Source organism: Mesoplodon densirostris, chromosome 17 (genome assembly GCF_025265405.1).
Source record: "Mesoplodon densirostris isolate mMesDen1 chromosome 17, mMesDen1 primary haplotype, whole genome shotgun sequence".
In the NCBI taxonomy this organism is placed as follows: Eukaryota; Metazoa; Chordata; class Mammalia; order Artiodactyla; family Ziphiidae; genus Mesoplodon; species Mesoplodon densirostris.
The window spans coordinates 43,183,063-43,198,758 of record NC_082677.1 but is presented as its reverse complement, the minus strand read 5'-3'; the positions used below and the strand labels follow the sequence as shown (position 1 = coordinate 43,198,758).

At 34.1% G+C, this 15,696-nt stretch overlaps 1 protein-coding gene across 2 annotated transcripts in view; it reads left to right on the top strand.

Annotated features, from left to right (window-relative positions):
* Positions 1 to 15,696, top strand: part of KLHL1 (kelch like family member 1) — a 402,508-nt gene that overhangs the window by 350,869 nt on the left and 35,943 nt on the right. For both annotated transcript variants that reach the window (XM_060079916.1, XM_060079915.1), the window contains one exon: positions 14,674 to 14,836. In XM_060079916.1, the coding sequence (XP_059935899.1) occupies positions 14,674 to 14,836 (163 nt within the window). The remainder of the gene's footprint in view (positions 1 to 14,673; positions 14,837 to 15,696) is intronic.

Sequence of the window (15,696 nt, the reverse complement as noted above, 5' to 3'; positions counted from 1 at the left end):
AAAATAGAACATTCATAACAACATATTGTAATAAAAGTTATGCAAATATGGTCTGTCTCTTTCTCTCAAAATATCTCATTGTACTCACCCTCCTTCTTGTGATGATGTGAGATGATAAAATGCCTCTGTGATGAGATGAAGTGAGGTGAATGATGTATGTGTTGTGACATAGTGTTAGGCTACTACTGACCTTCTGACCATACATCAGAAGGTGGATCATCTGCTTTGGGTGATCCTGGATCATTGAGTCATTCGGATGTTGATGGCTGGATGTCAGAAGGAGGCCATGTTGATCACTGGGGACCCCAGGAAGGACAGAGTGTGACAGCATAAGATTTTATCATGCTACTCAAAATGACACAATTTAAAACTTAGGAATGGTGTATTTCTGGAATTTTCCATTTAATATTTTTAGACCATGGTTGACTACAGGTAACTAAAAACACAGAAAGTGAAACTATAGATAAGGGTGGACTACCGTACAACATTTTTTTTAAAACAATGACTAAGTATTGCATGAAATCATTCTTGGGCTTTTCATAAGACAAAGCATATATTCATTTAGCAAAATATTTAGAGAGGACATTTTCTGTGGAAGATTTTGTGCCAGTAATTTAAATTGCCTAAATGAATCAAACAAAATGGAGACCTCAGAAATAGAGGCAATGTGTCACATTCGAGTATATTTAAATCTTTAACTGATTCCTTCATAAGGCTTTTTCCATATTCCCTGAAATGACACTAGAGGCTGAAATTTGATTAGAAGACCAAGGGTCTTATTGTACTGTTAAAAATCCTCATCATATTGAATACTTACATAATGTTAAAGATGTGCCAGATGCTTTTCTAAGTGCTTTGCGTATATTATTTCATTCAATCCTTGAAGCAGCCCTATGTGTTAGGTACCATAACTAGCTCAATTGTACAGATCAGTAAACTGAGGCACAAGAGACTAAGTAACGTTTCCAAAGTCATGTAGCTCGCATGTATTTTTTAATAGACAGAATGTGTTGATAGAATGATTGAAGGAAGGGTATAAGGAAAGAGATTTATAAATACATTATCTGTATTTGAAAGTATTTCCTGACTCTTTCCTTTCTTCTTATATCAACTTCCACCATATCAGTACAAGACACCATCATCTCTCACACACTCTATTCGCATGGACTCATCCATTCTCATTTCTCCATACCACATCCAGTATGATGTCTAAAAAAAGTAGAATTGCATCACATCTCTGCTTTAAACATTTTGTTAGCTTCACATTGCTTTTAGGATTAAGAATATATATATATATATATATATATATATATATATATATATATATATATATATATATATATATATTCTTGTTGGCACACAGAGCCCCATATTGTGTGATACTTTAGCTCTTCAGCCTTATTGTACTCCATACTGCCTGTCCCTTAATTTCCAGTTTTCTTGTCACATTGACTTTCTTGCATTTCCTCAGACATACTCTGTTTCTTCCTGCTGCAAGGTCTTTACACTGTTAAGCATTCCTTACGGCCAATGAATCCTAATCTTTTCCTAGATCTATCTTAGCTCAGTCATCACTTGTTCACTTTGGACAAGAGCCATTCCTTTCATCATGTAGACAAGTACTAAGGTAGTGCCCATTTGATGTACAACTCCCCCTTCCCCACCCACTGTACACTCTCTGAGGATATGACTTACAGAAGGTATACCATAGTTATTGGACAGCTGGGTAGATGATGAATGAATCCATGGAATGGAAGTTGTGTAATAATAAAATTGATGTTAGCTGACTGCTAAAAGTCTACTGCAACTTCAGTTTCATACACCTACATATAACACACACATCCACACACAGGACATGAATGAAAGATTTTGGAGACTTGCAAGGTTGGCATATTATTAGTGGGGGACATTCTGCCATTGTTCTAGAACAATTGCCATGTTCTACTGTGGCAGTCATTCTCAACCTTGACTGCACGTAAAAAATCACTGAACGGAAATTTTTAAACATATCTGTGTTTAGCCCTCAGCTCAGTACAAGTAAATCAGAGTCTCTCTAACTCAGACAGTGGTATTTCTTTCAAAAGTTCCTGAATGATTTCAATGGGCAGCCAAGATAGACAATCACTATCTCAGTCAAGGAAAGAGTGAAATACACCAGTAGAAATTATGCTTTAACTCCTTGTTTGTGGATCAAGAAATTTTATATATATTTTTTTAATTTATTTTATTTTATTTATTTATTTATTTATTTTTTTCGGTACACGGGTCTTTCACTGTTGTGGCCTCTCCCGTTGTGGAGCACAGGCTCCAACGTGCAGGCTTAGCGGCCATGGCTCACGGGCCTAGCTGCTCCATGGCATGTGGGATCTTCCCAGACCAGGGCACGAACCCGTGTCCCCTGCATTGGCAGGCGTACTCTCAACTACTGCACCACAAGGGAAGCCCTAAGAAATAATATATATTTTAAGCTTAAGTGATTTTGTAGGATTGCATGAAAAATATTCCTAGTAACTTATTCCATTTTGTTCTACCTGTGGTCAACATTTTATAAACATATTTGTATTAATCAATTTATATTTTACATCATAATTATATATATAGAGAGAGATTTATATAGAAGGTATTGTATGTATTGTATATTACATACATTTATAATATTAGGGAAATTTTCACAAGGTATTTCTCTTCTTTCTCTCTCTCTCTCTATAGAGAGAGAGTGAGTGAGAGAGAGAGAGAGAGAGAGAGATGTATTTAATATACATCTCTCTCTCTATATATATATATGATTTTGTAGGATTGCAAAAATCTACATATATATGTGTGTATATATATATATATATATATATATATATATATAGAGAGAGAGAGAGAGAGAGAGAGGGAGAGAGAGAGAGAGAGATGTATTTAATATATCTTTGGGAAATTTTAATGGAGTAATGTGTATAAAACATATATAATTTTACTTATCTATTTCTCCATTCCCATTTTGCAAGTTATTTTTGCCTACTTCTTTTCACAGAACAACTGTAAAATATTCATTTTTATGAACTATTACTTGGTGATCCATTGCTTCCAAAGTAAAACTATTTGATGGCGGTGGAAATGTCATCCTAATCATTAGCTATAAATATTTACTAGGCACTACTATTTCCTTGATGATGACTTTAGAAAATTGTTTAGAAAAGAAAATAAAAAATAAGTTATGTCCAGAAGGTCATATGCATATTGTGAAGCCATTGATGATTTAGATATATTTTGTGACTTCCATAACATAATAATTAGCAATATTATAGTAATTTATTCAACATAATGATTAAGTCAAAAGAAATTTAAATTCATTATTATTCATTTAAAACGAAATATTCTCTACCTAGGCAAAAGGAAATCTCATATTTCACAAGATTGTTCTTCTTAAATTATGTAATTAATGGTAAATATGTAAACAGTAAAGCAATACTAAAAATTAGTTCCATGATTTCATTATTTTTCATAATTACATCAAGTATTCTCTATAAATTGGAAGGACTGAGAGTTTAGAATAAATTTAGCAATATTTTGAATGGATAATATTAATAAGAATAGAGAAAAATGATAATTACTTTCTCAGGAGAAGAAATTAAGATTCTGATTATATTAATACAGAAATAGTAAAACAAATATTTTGGGGTAAATTATGTAAGCAATAAATTTTGCTTTTTAGTAAAAGTATTTGGGGGAATAACCTGTACAAATGACCATTCCCATGATTACTCTATATTCAAAGACCTTAATGTCCATTGTATTTATTTGTACTCTAAAACCCTCATGGATAATGTTCAGCTTTAACTGTGCTATCTTACTTGAAAATTAGGAATGGCTTTCTATTTCATTGAACTATCTTGAAGAAAAATTACATAAAATTTCTAATATTTTACTGCAGAATTTTCAAAAGGAATAATATGTGCAAGAGCTAGAGTTTAACATATATAAATTATTATATGTATGGAAAAATAACATTTTGGTAACAGTAAACATCAAAAAGATATTTAATTTTTTTTATTAGAAGTAAAAATGCAATTATTTAGCTTGAGACACAAAAAATAACATTAAATATTTCCATTGCTTCTATTAGATTATTATTTTCTTAATGCAGGTTTAATATTGTTACTGAAAAATATGTTTGCATTGTTAATCTTGTTTTACTGCATTTGCAAAGATATTTTTAGTAAACATAAAGAAGAAATTGAAAGTATCATTTTGAAATTATTCTGGCCTAATTATTCACTCTGCTTAATAAGATCCTTCTGCAAGGGAAAAATCACACAATCCTGGGTATACAGTACTTGCTCAACTGTTACATTATAAGTAGAGATGTTTGGGATATGAATTTAAATTTTGAGGCTGATGATACATCTTACAACTACTCCATCATCCTGCTTGCAGTTCATAATGTCTCAGCTTTAATGACTTATACTAAAGGAGACCATAGTGTCCATTCTATTTATATAACAACTAAAATTATTAAGAGCTTGTTATTTGCTGAGCACTGCAAATAATTGAGATAGGTACTCCTGGTGAATGAGGGTACTGAGATACAAGAAACTTAAGGTATTTTTTTTTTCACTGTCACATACTTGGTAGAAATACACTGAGATTTGAACCCAGGCAATTACACTCCAATGGCAGAGCTTCCAACACTCTTCTGCCTTTTTCCTGCCCCTGGCCCTGATATTCTCACCCAAAATACCTTGATTACTTAAATAATATTAATATATAAAATCATTCAATTATGTCTGTGTTCCTATTTTCTATATTCCACATTAGAAGGTAAGCTCTATTTTATCTCCAGCAGCAGATATGGATACATTCTAATATTTTAAAGAGAAAGTTCATAGATTAATTGCTTATCTAAATCTTTCTTGACTTATTGTAAGAAATATTTACTAGTTCTTGTACCTCAATTACTATATTTTGTTTTCTCTCATAATCACAATTTTAAATTATAAAATATTCAAATTTTTGTAAAAGCTAGATCATAATACTTTCACTAAGTATTGTTAAATTTCCCTCCAAAGTGGTATTCCTAAATGACAATTTCATGATAAAAATATAAGTTCCCAATATTCTAACAGTGTTTGATATTGAAACACTTTTAAATTAAAATAAATAAATAAATAAATAAAGTATAGTTGTCAAAAACTTTCTCTCAAACATGTTTTATTTTTATATCATGATTATTCTGATTACCACTTATATCAAACATATGTGCTTACAGGACTTTTATATATCATTTTTTATAAGTTTCCTTTTTATATCTTCCTAAGACTTGAATATGAGGATAATAATAGCAATTACAATAGCTTACAAAAGTTGAATGGCAATAATGTATCAGATTCTGTTCTAAGTGCTTTATATACCTTAATGTATATAATCCTTACCACAACACAATAAAATCATTATTATAACTATTCTCACTTTAGAGATGGGAAAATCGCAATATAGAGAGATTAAGAAATTTACCTATGTAAGTGGTAGAGCTTGAGGAAAATCTTAAAAAACACATGTATAAACCAAGGCCAAAATATTAATGACAGATTAATACATTTGATTATATTATTTTATTAAATTTGTGCACTAAAAATAAAGTTAGAAGTCTTAAACATACAAATTTAATTTCTGGCCTTGAAGGAGTATCTAGTGTCTGTGTAAGCTTTCTAACCATGTACAAGTGTGAAAGATGAATAAAATACATAAATCAAATTCTTGAAGACATCAGAGGTAAACCAAGGCAGCCAGGACTTGAGAAGCAGATATCAAAATTAGAGACAATACTAATTCCTATCAGAAATGAAATGGACCTATAAAAGTTGCTTATTCATACAATGTAATAGTATATGCAATGGAAAATAATAAATGATTGCCTCACCTAACAACCTGAATCAATGTCATAGATATAACTTGAAAGGAGGAAGACACAATGTCTAAGTTTGAGCTTTTATAACAGAATGCCATAGACTGAGCATGAACAACAGAAATTTATTTCACACAGTCTGGAGGTTGGGAAATCCAGATCAAGGTGCTGGAAGATTCTGTGTCTGGTGAGAGCCTGCTCTTGGTTCACAGACAGCCATCTTCTAACTGTGTCCTCACATGGCAGAAGGAGTGAGGGAGCTCTCAGGGGTCTCTTTCAGAAGGGCACTAATTCCATTCATGAGGGCCTCTCCCTCATGACCTCATCACCCTTACCGAAGGGCTCACCTCTTAATACCTCATATTGGGGGTTAGGATTTCAACATATGAATTTTGAAGGGACATGCACTTTCAGTGTTTGACACAGAAAAATGTGTATATTAAATGTGTTAATTTGTACATTTAAAATAGGGGGGAAACTTATTATAGGTGGAAAGAAATCAGAAAAATTATTACCTTTTAAGAGAGGTTAGTGACTGGAAGTTGGTATTCTGGTATGGAAACAATGTAGATGATGGGTATGTGGTGTTTTTCATGTGAAAAAATATCTTATAAATTTTGTATTTTTTATGTTATACTTTATGAGTAAAATATTTTTATGAAATCAAATAACCTCAAAAAAAATTAAAATAGTCACAAATCAAATATATTTTAGAGTATATGACTGAATAAGTAGTTACCAGAGTCGGTGAAAACTTGTACAGTACTGGTCCAGAACCTACTTTCAAAGTCAACTGTAACTTTTTGTCTCTCCAGATCCAATAGAAATTTGTAGTTGGCCAAAAATATGCAGGTAAATAATTGACCCACCCTCCTGGAATCACTCTTCATGCTTAGTTTCCAGATGCCAGAAGTTTCTGGAAAATGCTCCAACTTATCTGGCCCTTTCCCGTCTGTCTCCTTTGTTCTTTCTTCTTGTATTGATTTGGAATTGATATTGGAAACATTCTAAGTAAGGTCTTTTGTGAGTAATGTACTTAATCCATTTTAGCTAAATATTCATTGACTAATATATATAAGCTCAGTGAGGGTAGGGACTTTGTCTTGTTCACCTATGTGTTCTTGGCACTGTGTCTTTGGTGGTAAGAAAAATTCCTGACACATAATAGACATTCAATAAATAACAGTTGAATGAATGAATGAATTAATTAAAAAGCATCATTTTACTTTCACATCAGTGTTGAGACATAATGCTCCATGGATCTTTCATATTTCTGCACAGCTTTTGAGCAAAGCAGTGACTGCCCCTCCCTCAAATTATTAACAGAAATACTAGGAAGATAAAGATAGTTCCTATCTCGAAAGAGAAAGTCAGACATACTTAAAAGCATGAAGATAATGTCTCCTTCTGGAGTAATGGGCATGTAAGTTTATTGCCCGTTATAAATTAATTTACTTTCAACTTACAACTTTCAACTTCAACCTTACTTACAACCCACTGCATGTACAGGTTACACCTGACGCTTGTCAAAGCAAAAATTGTATTAGACAAACTTAAACAGACAAGAAATATTTTATTCAAGGTTATTGTAAGAAGGAAGAGAGGCCAGAACTGAGGCTAAATTCACCTCCACTAAAACAAAGGTGGGAGAACTTTTGAGACCTGGAGTGGGTGGGGGAATCATAGGCAATCTATGTTTGCTAATTGACCTTACCTAAAGGTAAAGTAAACTTTCTACCTTCCAGACAAGAGGTAGACTTACAACTTGAAGCAAGGTGTCAGATGAAGTTAAGCCCTTACTCTCCCACAGAAAGTGGGAGATAGGGATGCTATCTTTCTTGAAGATTATATTCCCAGGTCCTTGAAAAAAAGAGTCTGTGGCTGTAACACTGGCAAGGGGTATTTTAAAAGACTTACATCTCAAAGGGACAGAGAACTTATAATTTTCAATTACAAGTTGTTCAAAGTGAATTCTCTAATGAAAGTGAGGTCAGGACTCTAGAGGCAGGAGAATCCTGTTTACAGTTTTGTCAAGCTGAAGGAAATGTTAAAGTCCTCTTGGCATCACCCTGTGGGAATTGGAGCTTGAAGAACCAGTCAAAAAACTTGGTGATTCTCTGACTATTGCTGTTGCTATGAGTAATAACTACCTTTCCTCTTTGACTCAGGAGTCTTGTGTCTTCTCTCAATTTACATACATTTGTGGCAGTTTACCTTGTCAGCTAGCAAATAGGATAAAATCACAGATGCTTCAGAGTTCTTAACAATCTGACATTAGATTTTGAACTTTGGGGAAAATTCACCAGAATTTCCCTACACTGACTGAGACTGAATGAGATCACTTCAGTCAATATTAACATAATATTTAAATATTTAGTAACTGTTTAAGATCTAAGAAAACCCATCTAATGAATAAGTGAATTGACTGGAAAAACAGTATATAAAAGTTGTATATATTGTCCCATTGATGACTCATAATTAATTTAATTGCTAGTTTTTAATGATTTCAGTTTATAAAATAAGAGGCATCATATTTTCTAAGCTTTAGATAAGTTTATTATGAAGAGATGGGGAGCCAAAACACAGAAAACCCTAACCTCAAATTCAAACTGATAATGTTACGCTGCTTAATGTAGCATTGCTTAAAGCAATAAAGTACTTTAAACAACAGTGTAGAAATACTCTTCAAAAGGTGAGGCACAAGATGCATCACCTCTGATTTTTAGATTTTGCTTCTTCACATGGTCATAAATAAGGAAATGTATTATCTTTCATAAAGCATTTAGGTCATAATATTTAGTTGCATTCCATTTTTCTTCACTTGAATGAAAAACTTTAATAGTGAGGAGTTTCTACCTCATTGCAGTTGTTTCTTTTTTTTTGAATTCTATTTTATTTATTCTTTTTATAGAGCAGGTTTGTATTAGTTATCTATTTTATACATATTGGTATATATATATGTCAATCCCAATCTCCTAGTTCATCCCAACACCAACACCATCTGCCCCTTCCCCCCTTGGTATCCATAAGTTTGTTCTCTACATCTGCGTTTCTATTTCTGTCTGGCAAACCAGTTCATCTGTACCATTTTTCTAGATTTCACATATATGCTTCAATATACAATATTTATTTTTCTCTTTCTGACTTACTTAACTCTGTATGACAGTCTCTAGGGCCATCCACATCTCTGCAAATGACCCAATTTCATTCCTTTTTATGGCTGAGTAATATCCTATTCTATATATGTACAACATCTTTACCCATTTGTGTGTCGATAGGCATTTAGGGTGTTTCATGCCTTGGCTATTGTAAATAGTGCTGAAATGAACATTGAAGTGTACGTGTCTTTTTTAATTATGGTTTTCTCTGTATATATGTCCAGTAGTGGGATTGCTGGGTCATATGATAATTCTATTTTTAGTATTTTAAGGAACCTTCACACTATTCTCCACAGTGACTGTATCAATATGCATTCCCACTAACAGTGCAAGAGGGTCCCCTTTTCCCCATACCCTCTCCAACATTTGTTGTTTGTAGATTTTCTGATGATGCCCATTCTAAATGGTGTGAGATAATACCTCATTGTAGTTTTGATTTGCATTTCTCTAATAATTAGTGATGTTGAGCAGATTTTCATGTTCCTCTTGGCCATCTATATGTCTTCCATGGAGCAATGTCTATTTAGGTCTTCTGCCCATTTTTTGATTGGGTTGTTTGTTTTTTAATATTGAGCTGTTTATATATTTTGGAGATTAACCCTTTGTCTATTGATTTGTTTGCAAATATTTTCTCCCATTCTGAGGGTTGTCTTTTTGTTTTGTTTAGAGTTTCCTTTGTTGTGCAGAAGCTTTTAAATTTTATTTCCATTACTCTAGGAGGCGGATCAAAAAAGATCTTGCTTTGATTTATGTCAGAGAGTGTTCTTCCTGTATTTTCCTCTAAGAGTTTTATAGTGTCCACTCTTACATTTAGGTCACTAATCCATTTTGAGTTTATTTTTGTGTATGGTGTTAGGGAGTGTTCTAATTTCTTTCTTTTACATGTAGCTGTACAGTTTTCCCAGCACCACTTATTGAAGAGACTGTATTTTCTCTATTGGATATCCTTGCCTCCTTTGTCATAGATTAGTTGACCAGAGGTGTGTGGGTTTATCTCTGGGCTTTCTATCCTGTTCCATTAATCTATATTTCTCTTTTTGTGCCAGTACCATATTGTCTTGATTACTGTAGCTTTGTAGTATAGTCTGAAGTCAGGGAGTCTGATTCCTCCAGCTCCTATTTTTTTCACTCAAGATTGCCTTGGCTATTTGGAGTCTATTGTGCCTCCATACAAATTTTAAGATATTTTGTTCTCTTTCTGTAAAAAATGCCATTGGTAATTTGATAGGGATTGCACTGAATCTGTAGATTGGTTTAGATAGTATAATCATTTTCACAATATTGATTCTTCCTATCCAAGAACATGGTATATCTCTCCATCCGTTTGTGTCATCTTTGATTTCTTTCATCAGTGTCTTATAGTTTTCTGAGTACAGGTCTTTTACCTCCTTAGGTAGGTTTATTCCTAGGTGTTTTATTATTTGTGTTGCAAGGGTGAATGGGATTGTTTCCTTAAGTTATTTTGATTTTTAGTTGTTAGTGTATAGGAATGCAAGAGATTTCTGTACATTAATTTTTATCCTGCTACTTTAACAAATTCATTGATTAGTTCTAGTAGTTTCCTGGTGGCATCTTTAGGATTATCTATGTATAGTATCATGTCATCTGCAAACAGTGAGAGTTTTACTTCCTTTCCAATTTGTATTCCTTACATTTTTGTCTTTTCTAATTGCCATAGCTAGGACTTCCAAAACTATGTTGAATAAGAGTGGTGAGAGTGGATATCCTTGTCTTCTTCCTCATCTTAGAGGAAATGCTTTGGGTTTTTCACCATTGAGAATGATGTTTGCTGTGGGTTTGTTTTATACGACCTTTATTCTGTTTAAGTAGTTTCCTTCTTTGTCCATTTCTGGAGAGTTTTTATCAGAAATTGGTGTTCAGTTTTGTCAAAAGCTTTTTCTGCATCTATTGATGTGATCATATGGTTTTTATTCTTCAATTTGCTAATATGGTGTATCACATTGATTGATTTGTGTAGATTGAATAATCCTTGCATCCCTGGGATAAATCCCACTTGATCGTGGTGTATGATCCTTTTAATGTGCTGTTGGATTCTGTCTTCTATTATTTTGTTGAGGATTTTTGCATCTATATTCATCAGAGATATTGGTCTGTAATTTTCTTTTTGTAGTATCTTTGTCTGATGTTGGTATCAATGTGATGGTGGCCTTGTAGAATGGGTTTGGGAGTGTTTTTTCCTCTGCAATATTTTGGAAGAGTTTGAGAAGCATGGGTGTTAGCTCTCCTCTAAATATTTCATAGAATTCACTTGTGAAGCCATCTGGTCCTGAACTTCGTTTGTTGGAAGATTTTTAATCACAGTTTCAATTTCATTACTTGTAATTGATATGTTCATATTTTCTATTTCTTCCTGGTTCAGTCTTGGAAAGTTATACCTTTCTAACAATTTGTCCATTTCTTCCAGGTTGCCCATTTTATTGGCATAGAGTTTCTTGTAGTAGTCTCTTAGGATGCTTTGTATTTCTGTGGTGTCTGTTGTAACTTCTCCTTTTTCATTTCTAATTTTATTGATTTGATTCCTCTCCCTCTTTTTCTTGATGAGTCTGGCTACAGGTTTATCAATTTTGTTTGTCTTCTCAAGGAACCAGCTTTTAGTTTTATTGATCTTTGCTATTGTTTCTTTAATTTCTATTTCATTTATTTCTGCTCTGATCTTTATGATTTCTGTGTACTAACTTTGGGTTTTGTTTTTTCTCTAGTTCCTTTAGATGTAATGTGAGATTGTTAATTTGAGATTATTCTTGTTTCTTGAGGTAGGAGTATATTGTTGTAAACATCCCTCTTAAACTGCTTTTGCTGCATCCCATAGGTTTTGGGTAGTCATATTCTCATTGTCATTTGTTTCTAGGTATTTTTTTTTATTTTGTTTTTGATTTCTACAGTGATTTCTTGGATATTTAGTAACATATTTCTTAGCCTCCATGTGTTTATGTTTTTTCCTTTTTTACCTCTGTAATTTCTTTCTAATCTCATAACATTGTGGTTGCAAAAGATGCTTGATATGATTTCATTTTTCTTAAATTTACTGAGGCTTGATTTATGACCCAATATGTGATCTATCCTGCAGAAGGTTCTGTGTGTACTTGAGAAGAAAGTGTAATCTGCTCTTTTCATATGGAATGTCCTATAAATATCAATTAAATCTATTTGGTCTATTGTGTCATTTAAAGCTTGTGTTTCCTTGTTAATTTTCTGACTGGTTGATCTGTCCATTGGTGAAAGGAAGGTTTTAAAGTCCCGCACTAATACTGTGTTACTGTCAATTTCCTCTTTTATAGCTGTTAGCATTTGCCTTATACATTTAGGTGCTCCTATGCTGCGTGCATATATATTTATAATTGTTACATCTTCTTCTTCAATTGATCCCTTGATCATTATGTAGTGTCCTTCCTTGTCTCTGGTAACATTCTTTATTTTAAAGTCTATTTTATCTGATATGAGTAGTGCTATTCCAGCTTTCTTTTGATTTCCATTTGCATGGAATATCTTTTTCCATCCCCTTGCTTTCAGTCTGTATGTGTCCCTAGGTCTGATGTGGGTCTCTTGTAGACAGCATATATATGGATTTTGTTTTTGTATCCATTCAACAAGCCTGTTTCTTTTGTTTGGAGCATTTAATTCATTCACTTCATTCACATTTAAGGTAATTATTGATATGTATGTTCCCATTACCTTTTTCTTAATTGTTTTGGGTTTGTTTTTGTAGGTCCTTTTCTTCTCTTGTGTTTTCCACTTGGAGAAGTTCCTTCATCATTTGTTGTAGAGTTGGTCTGGTGGTACTGAATTCTCTTAGTTGTTGCTGGTCTTAAAGCTTTTGATTTCTCCATTGAATCTGAATGAAATCCTTGCCAGGTAGAGTAATCTTGGTTGTAGTTTCTTCCCTTTCATCACTTTAAATATTTCATGCCACTACCTTCTGGCATGTAGAGTTTCTTCTGAGAAATCAGCTGTTAACCTTATGAGAGTTCCCTTGTATGTTATTTGTCATTTTTCCCTTGTTGCTTTTAATATTTTTTCTTTGTCTTTAATTTTTTTCAATTTGATTACTATGTGTCTTAGTGTGTTTCTCCTTGGATTTATCCTGCCTGGACTTTTGTGGCTATTTCCTTTCCTATGTCAGGGAAGTTTTCAACTCTAATCTCTTCAAATATTTCCTTTGACCCTTTTCTCTTTCTCTTCTCCTTCTGGGACCCCTATAATGCAAATATTGTTACATTTAATGTTGTCTCAGAGGTCTCTTAGGCTGTCTTCATTGGTTTTCATTCTTTTTTTTCTTTATTCTGTTCCATGGCAGTGAATTCCACCATTCTGTCTTCCAGATCACTTACCCGTTCTTCTGCCTCAGTTATTCTGCTATTGATTCCTTCTAGTTTATTTCTCATTTCAGTTATTGTATAGTTTATCTCTGCTTGTTTGTTCTTTAATTCTTCTAGGTCTTTGTTAAACATTTCTTGCATCTTCTCAATTTTTCCTCCATTTTTTTTTTCTGGGATCCTGGATCATCTTCACTATCATTATTCTGAATTCTTTTTCTGAAAGTTTGCCTATCTCCACTTCATTTATTTCTTTTGGGGGTTCTATTTTGTTCCTTCATCTCATACATAGTCCTCTGCCTTTTCATTTTGTCTTTCTGTGAATGTGGTTTTTGTTCCACAGGCTGCAGGTCTGTAGCTTTCTTGTTTCTGTTGTCTGCCCTCTGGTGGATGAGGTTATCTGAGAGGCTTGTGCAAACTTCCTGATAGGAGGGACTGGTGGTGGGTAGGGTTGGATTTTGCTCTGGTGGGCAGAGCTCAGTAAAACTTTAATCCACTTGTCTGTCAATGGGTGGGGCTGAGTTCCCTCCATGTTTATTGTTTGGCCTGGGGAGACCCAGCACTGGTGCCTACAGGCTTTTTGGCAGGATTAATGGTGGACTCCAGTAGAGCTCACACCAAGGAATACTTCCCAGAACTTCTGCTGCCAGTGTCCTTGTTCCCACAGTGAGTCACAGCCACCCCCTGACTCTGCAGGAGACCCTCTAACACTAAGAGGTTGGTCTGTTTCAGTCTCCTATGGGGTCACTGCCCCTTCCTCCTGGGTCCTGATGTGCACAGTACTTTGTTTGTGCCCTCTAAGAGTGGAGTCTTTGTTTCCCACAGTACTGTCAAAGCCCTGCAGTCAAATCTTGCTAGCTTTCAAAATCTGACTCTCTGTGAATTCCTCCTCCCGTTGCCAGATTCCCAAGTTGGGAAGCCTGACATGTGCCTCAGAACCTTCACTCCAGTGGGTGGACTTCTGTGGTATAATTGTTCTCCAGTTTGTGAGTCACCAACCCAGGAATTATGGGATTTGATTTTTATTGTGATTGCACCCCTCCTTCTGTCTCACTGTGGCTTTTCCTTTGTCTTTGGATGTAGGGTATCTTTTTTGGTGAGTTCCAGTGACTTCCTGTCAATGATTGTTCAGCAGTTAGCTGTGATTCCAGTGCTCTCACAAGAGGGAGTTGCAATGTTTCTTAACTGCTAGAACCTATTCTGAATGGCATCATAATTTTTACTATTAATTTGATTTTAGAACCTCACTGTGGAATAAAACATTTCGGTTTTCATTTCTCCCATGTTTCAGGTGTGACAGTACTAGAAGGCCCTATCTATGCCGTAGGAGGCCATGATGGCTGGAGCTATCTGAACACAGTGGAGAGGTGGGATCCTCAGAGTCAGCAGTGGACATTTGTAGCTAGTATGTCAATTGCCCGAAGCACAGTTGGTGTGGCAGCATTGAATGGCAAGTGAGTAGACTTTCCGTTTTTTTTGGGAAAAAAAAGGTTTTGAGTGAATATTGTTTTAAAAATAACATTTAGTAAACTGCTTTCATAAAATATTTAAATCTTTTGTTTTTGATTATTTTTTAAGTTTAGTCTTCATGGATCATTGACAGATCAAGACTGCATATTTTTTGATTGTCCTTTCTTATAAAATAAAAACCAAAACTTCTTTACAATAACTGTTTTTTCTTTTTTAAGTATCACATATATTTCATGAGAATTATGTGGACTAAAGATCTGCATAATTATATCCTTTCTGGTAAAATAGTCTGAGGAGCCTTCAAAAGACTACTAAAAATGTGGTACTTAATATATTTTTTTGCATGATTGTATGTCTCTTCAATTTTCTCCTTTTCCATTCCTATCACCCTAAATGGGGAATTTTCAAACACACACTGTTGATATTTTGAGTTAGATAATTCTTTGTTTGGTGCAGGGCTCTGTCCTGTGCATTGTACAGTGTTTAGCAGCAGACTGGCTTTTATCTACTAGATACCAACTGCAACTCCCTGCCCCATGTGGTAACCAAAAAAGTCTCCAGACATTGTGTAATATACCCTCTTGGGTGGTTAAATACACTCCCTCTCACTGCCATGAGAAACTCTGCCCTAAGAAAGCTAATAACACCTCTGGTTTGAACAGCAAAAACTTCCAATCTGTTTACTTCTCTTTCCCCTAAAGTCCATTTGCTAAAGCTGCCACAGCTGCTTAACAAATGCAAGTGATATTTCAGTCCTCTTCAAGAACTTCTCTTTACAATTAGAACACAATGCCTATCTTTACCTAAAGGGACCTACTGGATCTTATTTCTGCATATTCTACAT